We start from the raw sequence: 15,841 nt of genomic DNA on the forward strand, positions 1-15,841 counted from the left end.
TGAAGCTCACCAATGTGCTCCTGAAAGATTCTATCAAGCTTTCAAAAGTTGCTATATATTTGGTCGTTCTTTGAAAAATTTGCCCTTGCCCTTAAACCAAGGGATAATTTGGAGAAGTTCTACCAAATATATAGCAACTTTTGAAAGCTTGAATAGAATCTTTCAGGAGCACATTGGTGAGCTTCACTTTGTAGATTCCCCAAGACTGTATCAGAAAATTTTGAATTTGGTTGTGCATCCTGAGAACCTTAAAAAATGCAGATTCAGAGGTGCACCCAAGATTTTAATTCTGTAGCTATGAAATTTGATACCTCCTGAAGTCAACAGATGTCAGGAGAAACTGAGGCCAGACGGAAAAATGTCTGTCCTCTTACAAAGGAAATACTTCTTTCATATTATCTCTTTTCCTTCATGCACTGAAAACTTAACTCTTTTTCATTGTGGTGAAGACGCAAGTACACTGTTGCCTTGCTTTTTGAAAATCAAGTTGAATTGGCCTTAGAGTGATGTCAACTTACTCTTAGTGTTCATTTTTAAGTGACATTTATATCTCCAAAATTCACATAAATATTCTTCAGACATAATTTTATAGACAGAAAAGGTCAATTATTTGTGTAATTTATACAAATGACCTTTTTGTTCATGGCTTAACTCTTTTTTTTTTAAGTGACTGCTGGAAATGTTTGAAGTTTAAAGCTCTTCATAAAAATATTTTTGTCGCCGGGCGGTGGTGGTGCATGCCTTTAATTCCAGCACTTGGGAGGCAGAGGCAGGTGGATTTCTGAGTTTGAGAGTTCGAGGCTAGCCTGGCCTACAGAGTGAGTTCCAGGACAGCCAGGGTTACACAGAGAAACCCTGTCTTGAAAAACCAAAAAAAAAAAAAAATTGTCTTAATTCTGAGAACAAAATGCAAAAATGATTGATATTCATTATGGTATAATTGAAGAAATAAAATCTAGAACCCAGTTTTAGAAATCATCTGTGCTAGTGTGCTCAAGATGAAGAGTGACACGGTCACATCATTTTGTTACACTCTCATTATATTTTTCAGATTTCCTTTTGGTTCTGACAATGTCATGTTAACTTTTCCAAATCATTTTATATAAGAATATTGTCCTGAAACTGAAACACACTGGAAAATCAATCTGCCTACTTTTCTAGAGGGCGAATCAGTGTCTGTTTTGGTTGCTTTACCACTTCTCACATACTTATGATCCACAGTACGTGTGAAAATCCCCAAGATATCCGAGGACTAGAACTTGACATCTACTGACATATGGTATAGATCTATAAACATTTTGTCCATCATTATTTATCAAATTATTCATCTATTTATGAGCACAGTAACAAATCAATGTAACCAATATTGTATAACATTTTGGGAATGGTGTCTAGTGTCAGGGTGAAAAGGACCACAGTATCCATACAAATGGGACAAATTCACCAAATGGTAGAAAGACAGAGGCCGTTCATCATTTAGTCTCATAGCAGTTCAGAAAGCCATAAAATGTGAAAGTACCTAAAGTGTCACTCGAAGGGTGGATATACTTTTTCTGCATGTAGAAGAGTTGGAATGGGGGTGCTTATTAGGTGAACAACTTAAGCTGCAGATTTAAAGTGAGTCTGACATTTGGAGTAGTTATACTGCGTCTCCAAGTTCGGCTATTGACTTTCCTTCTCTATGATAAGGTGTCTTTCCCCAAGGATCCTATATTTACAAGAAAGGAGACGAAAATTATTTCATGAGTCATCCAACAGCTGACTGATGACTTAAAGGATGTTTAGTTATACTTAATAATATATATTTTCTACCTCCCTCTGATTAAATTAACCACTGCATCCAGAAATCTATCATTCCCATACTTGACCCTGACTTTCGTCACACAAGATTGATGATAATGAGGATAGCATCTGTTTATACCATCCCCATCCTGGAAAGATGATGTGCCAAAATGGTAGATGCATCATTTCTTGTGATTTTCACAATATGTCTATGATAAATACTTATTTATAGTATTTATCTTTGGGATAAATAACTTTAAGTCTTATCGAAGTTAAACATCACACCCCTTATCATGCAACCGATAAGTCGTGGAAAGGCATTCCGCTCTAGAAAGCCTTGACTCTATGGCTGAATATAATTGTAACATCACATCATAGAATTTTAATTAGATTTCTGATGACTTATAGTACCTATTTATTGGACAACAAGGGACCTTAATGTCATATACATTGTTTTGTTTTTAGTGTAGATTAAAAGCTTCTCTGAGAACAGTCTCTCTCTCTCTCTCTCTCTCTCTCTCTCTCTCTCTCTCTCTCACACACACACACACACACACAGAGAGAGAGAGAGAGAGAGAGAGAGAGAGAGAGAGAGAGAGAGAGAAGAGTCACACAGAGAGAAAGAATGGTCACAAACACAGAGATAAAAGAGTCACATACAAAGAGAAAACAAGCACAGTAATCACACAAACACGTACAAATACAGAGAAAGAGCCTACACAAAGTGTTTTTATTTACTAAATATGTAAAATAGGTCATCTAAATGAAATCTTACTATTTCATATTTTTGTGGGTCATATACATTTTGAGGCCAGAGCCAGGGAAGAAGAACAAGAGTCATTTCTCAGAAGATTCATCCACTTTATACATTTTGGAGTACATAATCTCTTAGTGGGGCTTGTGTTCACTACTTTTGCCAGAGAATTCCATGGACCCTTCTGCCTGTATCTTAGGGTTTACTACTTTGAATAGAAACCATGACCAAGGCAACTCTAAGCACAAAGTTAATTAGGGCTGGCTTAAAGGTTCAGAGGCTCAGTCCATTATCATCAAGGCAGGCAGGAACATGGGAGCATTCAGGCAGGCATGATGCAGGAGGAGCTGAGAGTTCTACATCTTCATATGCAGGCTGCTAGCAGAATACTGACTTCCAGGCAGCTAGGATGCACGTTTTAAAACACCCAACCAGAGTGGCACACCTACTCCAAAAAGGCCACACCTACTCCAACAGGGCCACATCTTCTACTAGTAGAGCTCCAAGGGCCAAGAATATACAAATTATCACAGCATGCATCCTCAATGTGGGCACTATTAGAACAGATGCACTATGCCTAGTTCTTTTCATTGTGATCTCATGGCAAGCACTTTACGAACTGAGCTCTCTTGCCAGCCCTGAATGTGAATTTTATTAAAATGCACAGTATAAATTTACTGACTTGTTGACATGGATATGGAAATTGAGTATATATCTGTAAATTTCCTCAGTTTTGTAAAACATTTGTAGAATTGTACTAGGCTTATAGTCAAAAGAAAGTAAGTCACATCCAGGTTAATTGTCTAATATCTGCCACTTTTACAAGCCTAGCTATGTAGTCTCCAAGGAGTACAGTCAAGATGGGGCAAAGAGGGATTCAGACTCAGAAATTCTGCTGGTGAGCATCACTTCCAGTGCCACCTTTATGAAATGACAGTGTCATTTCCTAGGAATTTGTCTTCTGTTATCACCAGATTATAGAAGCCAAGTGCCAAGAGGTAACAAGTAACAAACATTCATTTTTGGCTCGGCTCCTTCACTGTTATGCATCAGGGAATCCAGGGATGTTAGGGATGAAATCACCAGTATGAGGTCATCTAGCTATATTTGAACCTTGTGGATGTCAAACTCCACTGGGGATATAACCTCCTGCTTACAAAATTCTCAAAATCTTAGTGAAAACATACATACTCATCTTTTTATAAGTAAAAGAGGAAATAAACATGCTTTCTTGTATTCGTATTTCTTCCAGTTACCTTTGATCTCCAGTCTTTTCAATAGGCTCTCCACTTGCTGTTTGGGGAACATGCAGTTTCTTTTCTTGCTTCTTTTTAATTCTATGTTAACATGTTTTGTTTTGTTTATTTGTTTGTTTGTTTGTTTGATTGATTGATTGATTGGTCTGATTGTTTGTTCTTTGCCAGCTTGAAATATCCCATTTTCATTTTCAGTTTGCTGGGTCATGTTGTCTCCCTTCCAAGTTCTTTCAGACAGATCTTAGATATGACCACAAACATGGGCACTTTTTATCTAATCTTATCTTCTCAATGCTAAGTGGTCTTCTATGGCATGTTTCATTGGGTTGGTGTAACCCAGCTTTCCATCTGATGTGTCATGTGGATATTAAATCATATTTTCTTAACCTTTTACAGAAGGCAGCCTAGGAACACACTCCTCGGCAAGCCACGGGGATAAAGACACATCATGACACAAGATTATTATGTTCTTTAGCAACTTTTTTATCTATAATCTCCTGATTTGTGTCTTGGTTCAGGCATCTGGGTTTGTGTTCTGTGTTAGGTACTACAAAGCTATTATTTAAATTATGTCAGTATATTAAATACAAAGATACATTTGACAGATTCTGCAATCTAGATGCCCAGTGCTTTGTTGTTCCCTTGAACTTAGGAACACTGAAGCAAAGACTTAACTTTGAATCTTTCCATTGTTCACATACATATTTATATATTAGGAATAATATAAAATTAAATATTAAGTACAGGCAGAAGGAACATCTTTATGCTTATTTAAAATGTACAGGAGTCAACTTTTTTGCCTCTAGGTCTAACTTCTTATTAATGCTTTTCAAAATAAAGACTTAATGTGTCTATAAAAACCCTGAATCAATTTTTGGATAATCAGTTCATATGAAGCATATTCTCATCTTTTTAATCTGTACATAGTATTATTTTTCTTCTCTGTTGAGAGAGAGATTACAGAAAATAAATGAACCTGGTCACACAGTCCTATAAATCTGGCTCAAGAGGCTAAGTCAAGAAAAAGTTGAATTCAGCGTTGGCCTGAGTTGCACAATGAGCTTAAAGGCAGACTGAGTTATACTATGTGTTCAAGGGATTAACTTGGCAGCTATGTGAGACTCTCAATTTTTTGGTTAAAAAAATATTGGAAAAGGAGAGATAGAGAATATGGATGTAGCTTTGGTATAGCCCTAGCATAGTGTGCATTGGATGTTCTGCCCCATAACTTAAAGAAACTCGGGAAGTTTTCTTTTCTTTTTTCTTTTTCTTTTGTTTGTTTTTGTTTTGTGTTTCATTTTGCTTTCTTCGATGTACTGTAGGAAAAAAAAACACTGCTTCTTGAACAAAGATAGAGTTTTTTCATCCCTTCTCTTAACAAGGCCACTTTTAATAGATTTTCATTTTGATTTCCCTTCCCTCTTTCTCCATGTCCTTCAAAACCAGGTAAATTTAGTCACATATGCCTAACATAATTCAATATGCAGGCTCTGAGGAACCAATTTGTCTGTAGCTCGGACAGACACACACGTCAAAACAACAACAACAACAACAACAACAACAAAATACTAGAAAAGGCATCACAACACTTTTGGTGATCCAGTTAAATATCAAGGCATCACTAATCATAGTCTATATTATAGTAACTTAAAAGATTTGTGGGCTATAGACATAGTTTAGGTTATAAGTGCTTGTTATTTTTTGAAAGGCCCAGAGTCTATTCACACACTGGGTTAATTCCACTAATTCTAACTCCAGTGTGATTTGTGGGCATAACCACAAGCTCACAAACAGAGTTAAAAAATAATAAAATAAGTCTTTTAGCAATAGTTTGTAATGGGTTGTGTCATATTCTTTACTCTCTTGATATAAATGACACACAATACAGACTGAATTCTTTTGTTTCACATTTTTCAGCTACGATCTACAAACATAGAAATCATTCAGCACGTTGAGGGCTAGCTCAGTTGGTAGAGGTTACCATACATTAAGGGCTCAGGTTGATCCACATCCCCAAATAAACCAAGGCTAATGACAGATGTAATTATGTAATCTGGAGGTGGGGTAGAGATGGACTAATCATCAGTTCAAGATCATCCTCAAATACACAGAAAATATAATCACCCAAGTGAGATATTGGCCCATTGATTAAATCGGCATGTTACGGATGACTATGGCTAATATTTCTTTTCTTTCTTTCTTTCTTTCTTTCTTTCTTTCTTTCTTTCTTTCTTTCTTTCTTTCTTTCTTTCTTTAAATCACAAATGCTTCCTCCCCTCCCATTCAGCCCCCCCACACAGTGTTTCCCCTCCCATCCACCTTCTCCTTCTCCTCTCAGATGGTGGGGCTTCCCCTGGGTATCTCTCCATCCTGGCACATCAAAAGTTCATTATTATATTGAATTAATCAACTGCATTAATTAATAAATATTCTTATTCTTTAATGATAAGGATAAATGTGTATAGAAAACACATACTTTTGAAGTACCTGCTAATTTTTCACCTTATAAAATTCATTTAAATATAGAAATGAAGCTACCATGTACTTTTTAATCACTCCTTTCTTAGATACTCATAGATAATATACACACACACTCATACACACACACAGAGACACACACACGTACACACTACATAAACTACATACATGATGCACACATCATAAACATACTATGCATTCATACCATAGATGTTATATATATACATACAGGCTGTACATGCTACACAAACCATATAGCATGACGTAGATACTATATACACATATCACACATACTACACATACTATAAAGCATACACAAATACATACGATGCACACACATTACACAAATATACAATTTATACAGATAGTCAATTCCCTCATACAAAGGTATTATTATTTGCATGTGCCTGGTACATCTTTCTGTATTTATCAAATCACCTTTACTACAATTATCACTCCTAGGCTACAATGTCAAAGCTTAAGAAATTATGGATATGTAGATGATTTACATTAAATATTTCATAAAGATACTGCTTTTTAAAAATATCTTTGATCTGGAGTTGAATCCCTAGGCAAAAATTATCCCATATATGTGGAGGCTTGACTATGTTTTAATCTCTCTTTGTATTTCATTTATTTAGAAACAACACTGATGAACATTAAAAACCATTAATAAACTGATTTAAAGTCATACTGACCAGTTGTCTCTAGATAGTCTGTTGAGGGTAAACAGTTGGGTTCTGTATAGAAGGGAAAGAAAGAAGAACTCATCTGCTTGACTTTGCTTTTGTTGCTGAGATGATGTCATATGGACCTATGACAGTCAGAGGAGTTTAGAGAATATGAGAGACCTACTAAAATGCTTCTGAAATATTAGGGATTAAAAGATGAACATGTTTAGACAAGCATATTGGAGAACAAAGCTCTGGCATATGAGGGGAGGAGATTTCATCTGGCTAGTCTGAAATCAATTAGGTTTTCATCTGGCTCTTCTTTAAAAAGAAAAGTTAAAATACTTTTATAAATTATGGATACACACTTCCCCTATGGGACTCTCAAGAAGAGTCTTTATATAATTGGTGTGTGTGTGTGTGTTTATGTGGGTGTGTGTGTGTTTGTATGTCTATTTATACACACACACACACACACACACACACATATATATATATGTAGATTTTTTCCAAAGTTTAAAACAAGGAAGGAGAGATAAATAAAATATTCACTCATAAATTGTCAAGGACATTCTAGCATGACTTTCTTTGTTTAAATACTAGTTAAGATAGCAAGTATACTGTGCCTTGCAGGTGATGACGTGTATCATTCAGTTTGCCAAGGCCCATTTCAGTTGCATCTTTGAGACAGCATTGCAATTTAACTTTATCTGTCTTTGAGTTTTATTCATTTTTTAGTGTATGGATGATCCTATGAGAATATAAACTGGGTTCTAGTTAATAATTAATTAATTAATTAAATTTGAAATTTAAGCCTAGTGGGAGATGCTTAATAATCACTCTCTTCTAATATTCTTAGTGCCATTTAAAGTTATTGACATGAAGACTGGGGAAAGAAAACCTTTATTTCTATTTATGCATGTGTGCCTTACTATTTACATTTCAGTTAGTCAGAAAGCCAGGCATTTTTGTAGCTTACTAGTTGATGAATTCTTAAAAGGAAGGTAATTAATTGGCAATGTGTTTAGCATAGATATTACACCATACCTTAACTGTAATGATCAGGTGAAAAGCATTGAAATGCAATATCAATATTTGATGTAAAATGGGTTCCAGGGGGATATTTTACTCTGAGCCTGAATTATGAAGAGTAAAAATTTATACAGAGTTTTCTGCCTCTCATCTAACTCATTTCATTCCAATCTATTTTACATTTTCCAGATATCAGTAAAATTAGACAGTCAATTAAAATTTCATGGTCTACAGTGTTATCTTCAGACAGGACCAGAAGCAATACTCTAGTTAATAATCTCACTATAAAAATAGCAGTATTGCTCTAGTTTCAGCAATAAGAAATTATAATTGCTCAATGTCCTAATTTCTTTTATTTTAAAAAATTTAGCTATTGCTAATCTTTTCTGTCCTTACATTTTGATAGGCTATCACAAAAAAAGATCTCATTTTCACCTCAGGTTAACGTCTGTATATAAATGTCTGTTTTTTCTAAGTAATTGCATTGGCTATTTCTTACATGTTAATAAATTATATCTGTTATAAAAACAGATGTGAATATTATTTAATATTTATATAATTTATCATGTGCATAGATACCATATACAGTTTAAGGAAACAAGAAAAAAAGAGACAGCATAACCCTGAGAATTTGATGTCCAGGTTTTGGATAAAAGATGGTAATTCTTTATTTGATGGGCCATTGTACCTCTCAGCGATGTTATTTGCAATAACCAATGGGGAAGAAGACTAAGGGTTGGGAATCAGGCTGATGGACATTACAGCTTTTGTTTGGTTTATTTTCTCATATGATTCTTCTGTGCCAGAGGATAGAAATATTGTGTGATGTCACTTGATAATATCTGACTAACTATAGCATTAGCCTCATAATGTCGCTATGTTAGGTAGTTTCTACAAAGCACAGTGAAACCTACCCAGTATCATTTGGCTGTTGAGTATGCTTTACTGTACTTAATTCCTATCTTATGTACCAACTATGAAGTGAAATGAGTAATTTGATACAAAAAATACTAAGTATTCCCCTTTCTGTCAGTCAGATGGCATTGCTACATCTATACATGGGAAATTCATTAAAGTCACCAGGTTATACAACATTTCAAATATAAACGTCATAATGTACAATTGATTCAAATAAAAGAGCACTTAGACTTTATAAATGGTATTAAATGTTTCTACTGAATTAAGTGAAGAGTTGAGTATCCTAACTAAAACATATTGGGGAATAAAGATATAAGGGGAAGAGTGTTTTGTTCAAATGCAGAGACATAAATCAAGTGTCAAAATTTACTGACACCAAAACAAAAGACAGTCAAGGAACAGATAATTATAGACGAGTTTAGACAGAAAGCACACTGCTGGATCCAAATAGACAAAGTTGTTTTTTTTTTTTTTAAGTGAGAGAGCACCTGTCACAATCAAAAGATGTCTGTATACAGTAGTATACAGACACTTTTAATCATGGCACAAAGCAAAAGCCTAAATAGTAAGGTGGCTACTGAACTGAATAAGAATGGAAGAAATAGCCAGCATGTAATGAACCTAATTTTTGTAACAACTCTATCTTAAATTGCCAAACACAAATGTCATGATGTTAGAGAGGAGAGTAAGGAGTGTAATTCACTGCTGGAATCATCTTATTGGCATTTTATTCTTTTTAACCCCGGTTATCCTTTCCTCCAGGTCTACCTGCATCACCACTTGCCATAGGATTTTCTATTTTAATGTTTGAAAAGCATTCACACACACACACATGCACACACAAACGCACATGCATACACACACATTTTCAAGTATCATGTATAGAAATCAAATACTGCATTATTTTACTAATAAGTGGATTATGAATATCTGCAATCATAGAAACTGAGGGTGAAAGTATAGTGAATGAAACTGGAGAAAAAGATAGGAAGGAGAAAGGTCAGAGGTCACTCAGAGAACATAGCATTGCTGTCTGACAGGTAGGCTCTGTTGTTTTCTAACATAATGATATAGGTGGAAAAAAAACACCAACAGTAATGTATTATGAAGCTCAAAATAATTAGAAGAAATAAATTTGAATATATTTATCATAAAAGAATGATAAATTTTTATGGTGGTAGCTATGTTAATTGCTATGAATGTATTACTACTCAGTGCTACTTCACAGTTAGAGACTCTAACTTCTACATTTTACCTTACAAATTTGTTCAAACATTATGTGTCAATCAAAAATATTTTCTTAAATGTGTTAGCTATACCATATTGATACCTATGTTAAAATTGAACTGGAATATATTTATTCTTTTTTTCTGTTGTTTTCTTCAGGGAGGTAAGGAAGTGTTTGCATACTTAGAGAATGACAGCATTAACCTTAAAAACCCACTAAATCTAGCTAGAGTCAGAGACAGTGTTAAATTTTCAACATATTAATGTCATTCAATCTTCCTGACTGAGACAAAGGTAATATTAATGTCCTCTACTACACTAAAATGTACTGGACACTTGGGATATTAACAAGCTCTGATCATCTAAATATTAAATATAGGGGCTTAAATTAAGTCATGTCCCATTTGACCACCAAAATCCATACTTTTTACCACATTGATAATAACAAGAATGACACAAAAGAAAAATAATCTTTAGCTTAGTATGGCCATCATAGTTCACCCCAGTAATAGTAAAATGATGGTCAAAATTCTTTCCTAACAGAGGGCTGCAATATTAAGCTTTATGTTAAAATTTGAGGAAAGCTGGGACTGAGGAGATAAAGATAAGTCAGGAATGTTGTTGCTGTACAAGTCTAAGGACTTTGAGTTATATATATACCCAAACCACATGTGGAAAACCAGATAATAGCACGGGTTCCTGTAATCCCATCAAGAGTGAGGAAGAGACAAGTGGATCTTGGTGCCCACAGAGAGGTCAGCAGGGTAGACATAGCAACATGCAGTTACAGTGAGAGACCTTGACTCTAACACCAAGGTGGATCTCTCCTGAGAAACTGCATCTGAGTTGTGGGTGGGGCTGCTTAGAAAAGCTAAGAAAATTAGAAAATTGCACACGTATGTACATACAACATCTTCTGTCATATTTCAGGGAATAGTTGGAGTATCTAAAAGTCAAAAATGCTCTATTAAATCTCATTCTATACAAATACAAGTACGCATGCACGTGAATATGAATTTAGTTGATGTTGCTATTAGTACTTCTATCTTTTGTAAACTATGTTTTAGAATCTGAAGCTGAATTAATACTTTAGTAAAAGTAAGCATTCCAAGTTCTAAAGAAAAAAAAATGTGATGAGGATTTTAGCTATATGTAAATCACTGGTCACTTTGCTTTCTCATGTATTTTTTCTACATATATCCTAGACTGCTAAGGGTGGAGTTGACTTCAACTATGAGTTCAGAATTTTACTTGTCTTGAGAATTCAATGAGTTGTTACTTTTTACATAATTCTTGGAGGTGCTATCCTGACTCATTTACTCTTAATAGCTTATAATTTTTTTCACGTTTTGATGAATGATTATTAATATCATGGAAAGTAGTATGCTCCATATTTAGCAATCTTTATTTCTTCAATCATTATTATAACACCAAACAAGGTGCTTCACCCAAGGTCTCTAACAAACATTGGATTAATAATCGAAGAATAAAAATCAGGTTTTACCTCACTCAACTCTTGGTTGCTTATTTAAAATTATTTTGTGTTGTTGGAAAACTTCCCATAATTCTATGGTGTTCATATTTTTCCACACTAACTTATATGATCTATGCTTTATCATTAAGTTTGAAATTGTAGCCAGGCAGTGGTGGAACATCCTTTAATCCAAGCACTTGGGAGGCAGAGGCAGGTGGATTTCTGAGTTCAAGGCCAGCCTGGTCTACAGAGTGAGTTCCAGGACGGCCAGGACTACACAGAGAAACCCTGTCTTGAAAAACCAATAAATAAATAAATAAATAAATAAAGTTTGAAATTGTAAAATATATACTCATTCACATTATTATTCCTTAATTTTCATCTTTGTAATTGTACTTAATTGCTGACTATTCATTCAGTTTCCCGTTTTAATACCAGAATGTTGTTCCTGATTTTTGCCAGGTAGTCAAATTTATATGTATCATGTCTATTCTTTACATTCTAAGGAAGCTTAAGTGTGGTGTAGGTAGAAAACTTTAAAACACTTCACTCATATGTCATATACAACCCTCCTGTTAATTTATCTGTGCAAATATCCCAAAACAAGGAAAGTATCAATCTTTGTGTTTCTCTGTAAATGTTGCTAAAACCATGAAGTAAATATTTCATGAGTTCATAGTGTGACTTTTGCCTAAAAATATCAGTTATTCACTGTATCTTCGCTATGGTTAGAGGCATTTTTATTTTTTATTCTTGTTGTTGTATTCAAGGAGTGTTTGCTTATTGTAAGATAGCAGCAGCATGATGCCTGTAATCAAATAAAATACTTTATTATCCACTATTAAATTATTTTAGGCTTTGGAAAATATTTTTAGAATTCTTTCCTAGAATTAGAGAATGCAAAGCATTGCTTATTATCATGACTTCTCATTAAGTCAAGTAAAAGCCTGCATATTGTATAATAGAATAACTTTGTAATTACATCAATGATGCAGTGTTATAATTCTTAAGGTGAATCAGGATTTAGTGACCAAGTTACTTCATAAATAAAAAATAGAATGGACATCTGCTCTGGGAGAATACTGTGCTGTCATAAATTGTATGGCCTAGAACATTCTAAATATTTTTGTGCTTACTGACAGAAATTTGGAATTCTTCCTCAGTAGTTAGACCCACATAAGACTCTGGCTTTATGTAAATTCTAGTTGGCTGATATTCATCACTGTAGTTCAAATTGGGTAATTAATTATATTATATTATATCCATTTTGTGTTATACACAAATTAGAAACAATGGTCTGTTTGTACTTCTACAAAAAACATTTTGATATTTTTAATAGTTATGACATGCATGTAGATAGGATTGCCCAACATCCTTTCTTATTAACTGTAGTTATTAGTATTAGTTTGTTGCCACTTTCTTTAGTAGAATTTTGAATATCAATTAGTAGTTTTAAAAGTGTTTTTGAAATATTGCTAAGGAAAATTACATGCCAGAGCAATGGAAACATATATTTGGAAAACTGTTTTATTTGTTCCTATTTTTGTCTCTTTAATTAAAATATTTTGTGATGAGGTAAGAAGAACATACTTGGGTTTTCTCTATTTACTTTAAAATTATGTTGTTTGGTTAGACAATTTCTTTATGCCAGGGAAAACTTAATGAGGGCCATTCTGTGAAAGACTGGAATATATTAGCTGTTTCTCTTTTGAGTACTATATAGTGTAAGAATATTTAATTCCAAGTGGCACATAAATAATTAATACTTATACTTCTTTTTGCTATTTTTTATATTGATGTCCTACATAATAAGTGAACCTCATGCAAACAGAGCCATATAGATGGTCCCTCCAACTATCTAGCAGAGGTAAACATTTTTATGGTTCACATCTTGTTTATTAAAAGGGCTATATAAAGCTTTGGAATGCACAAATTAAGGTGCTAAGTCTGGCCTCCATTTTACTAAATCCAAGCTCAATTTTTAAAAGAGAGTGGACTATCCCAAATGTGCAACAAATACCTACAGTCCTTATTTATCCATCAATCTAGTGTTCTAGCTACAAAGACTCAGTCATCTAATTTTTAAGATACATTGAAATAAACAATAATAATTCAAATGATAGAATAGTTAGCCTGTGTAAATAGAAAATCTTATGTCTTTTGTGCCAATGTTTAGATTTAAGATGGCTTCTAATTAAGAACATGATAATAAAAATGAATATTATCATACATTCATGATTTAAACATTATTTGTAAATATTTGTGATTTGTTCATATCAAATAGTCTTTCATTATACATTTTCTTTCTAGAGTTTTTTTCTTGGAAGATGGCAGCCTTAAGATACTCAATGTAACCAGATCAGATGCTGGGTCTTACACCTGTGTAGCCACAAATCAATTTGGCAATGGGAAAAGCAGTGGCAGTCTCATCGTGAAAGGTAATCTGTTGTCTTCAGGAGCTCTTTTTGAATATTACAATCACCTAAGCATATTTTGACTTTGGGTAACATACAATGTGTGTAGAATATTTAATTCAATGTTTAAAGAGTTCTGGACCATATTCATTAATTGATGTCCTGTTTAAGAATGTAATGCTATGGCAAATGTTAATACTTTGGCAGTTAAACAAGGTCAATGTGTGACGTTGCAGAATTCAAACCCGCTGTGCAATATTAGAAATTCCTCACATGCCTTAGTGTTTGGAGCCATGGACATTTTGGTAAAGTTTCTAGGTAGCTCCTTTCTTGGCTACATGCCTCTCAGGTGTCTTTGTTTTATATGAACATTTTCCCTGCGTATTAGTTACTTTTTCTATCGATGTGATAAAATACCAGGACTCCAGTAACTTGATGAGAGAGGGAAGTATTTTCTTGTTTTTAGGGAGATAGGAATCCATACTCATCATAGCACAGAGCATGACATCAGACAGGCATAGCGAGAGTCAGCAGCTGAAATGTCACATCCCTGAGAGCACATTAAGAAACACGTCTTTTGTATCCCACAAACCCTTACCCAGTGACAAAACTCCTCCAACATGGCCATACCTTCTAGTACTTCCTAAATAGTTTTGCCATCTTAGGACCAGGTTTTAAACATATAAGCCCATAGGATCATGCTCAGTCAAGCCATGACATCATGTGTGTGATTCAAATCAATGTATAATCTATTTGTTTTGTTTAAACAACTCTTGGTATATAACTAAAGAAAGACAGAGTTTTGTGAACCCATATTAATAAGTAGATTCTTTTAAGAGAGAAAAGAGTAAAATTACATTGTCCAAAGGCATCATCCAATATTCCTCTCCTAGGAAATAGATAAGCTTATATAATCTAGAAATGTAAAGCTACATGTTCCACTGTTAAGTCTTTTAAGCTAAAATCAACTCAAATGTACCTGTAAGTATCACCAAGGGACATAATTATTATCAGTATTGTCTATTCTCTACTTTGGCTACTTTGGTATATTAAAGTCAGCTCAAAAAATAGTATGTTTATGAGAAGCTATGTCACTACTATCATTTCTGCCTCCTGGATGGTAAAATGACTGTCCCACTAAAGCTATGTGTGCAGATAATTAAGCCCAAATGATCCGAGTCTGCAATTTTGTTTCCCCATATATTCTGTTTAAAATTATATATATTTAAGAAAAAGCAGTAGTTAACAGCTAACTTCAACTATCATTTAAAATAACTCACAAGAAATAAAAACTTATCTTTATTCCTGAAAGGGTATTTCTGCCAACCTGTGTCAAGTGTGCCACATAATGTCAACAATTGTCTGAGACACTCTGGAAAAATGTAACTGATAAACATTGATGTGTCAAAAATCCTACCAGTGTGGAAGATTTTGCAAAAATAAACAGACATTACCTTTTGATTGTACTGTCATCAGTTTCTAAGACAGAGATAGACTTGATGTATCAAAACATATGTCGTGGTTTCATTGAATAACATGATATTTCAGCAGCAAAATTTTCAGTGTTTATATACAGAAAAGTGATTTATTTTTATTTTTTTATTTTTTTATTTTTTTATTTTTTCAAAATGTTAATCAAAGGCTTTATAAATTTTGTAATGCTCAATAATAATATGCCCATACAATCAGAAGTGTAACCCAATACCCAACCTAGATATGCCAACTACGTTTGACTGGCAGAGACATGCAACATCTGCCTCCATGTTCCCCTCCCCCTCTCTCTCCGCCCTCTCTCTCTCTCTCTCTCTCTCTCTCTCTCTCTCTCTCTCTCTCTC

General features: G+C 34.1%; 1 protein-coding gene across 5 annotated transcripts in view; it reads left to right on the top strand.

The window, feature by feature from the left end:
- LOC114625675 (contactin-6) overlaps window positions 1-15,841 on the top strand; it is a 358,006-nt gene that overhangs the window by 294,082 nt on the left and 48,083 nt on the right. For all 5 annotated transcript variants that reach the window (XM_028773030.1, XM_028773034.1, XM_028773029.1 and 2 more), the window contains one exon: window positions 13,903-14,030. In XM_028773030.1, coding sequence (XP_028628863.1) covers window positions 13,903-14,030 — 128 coding nt within the window. The remainder of the gene's footprint in view (window positions 1-13,902; window positions 14,031-15,841) is intronic.

This window comes from Grammomys surdaster, unplaced genomic scaffold (genome assembly GCF_004785775.1).
Source record: "Grammomys surdaster isolate TR1022 unplaced genomic scaffold, NIH_TR_1.0 220, whole genome shotgun sequence".
In the NCBI taxonomy this organism is placed as follows: Eukaryota; Metazoa; Chordata; class Mammalia; order Rodentia; family Muridae; genus Grammomys; species Grammomys surdaster.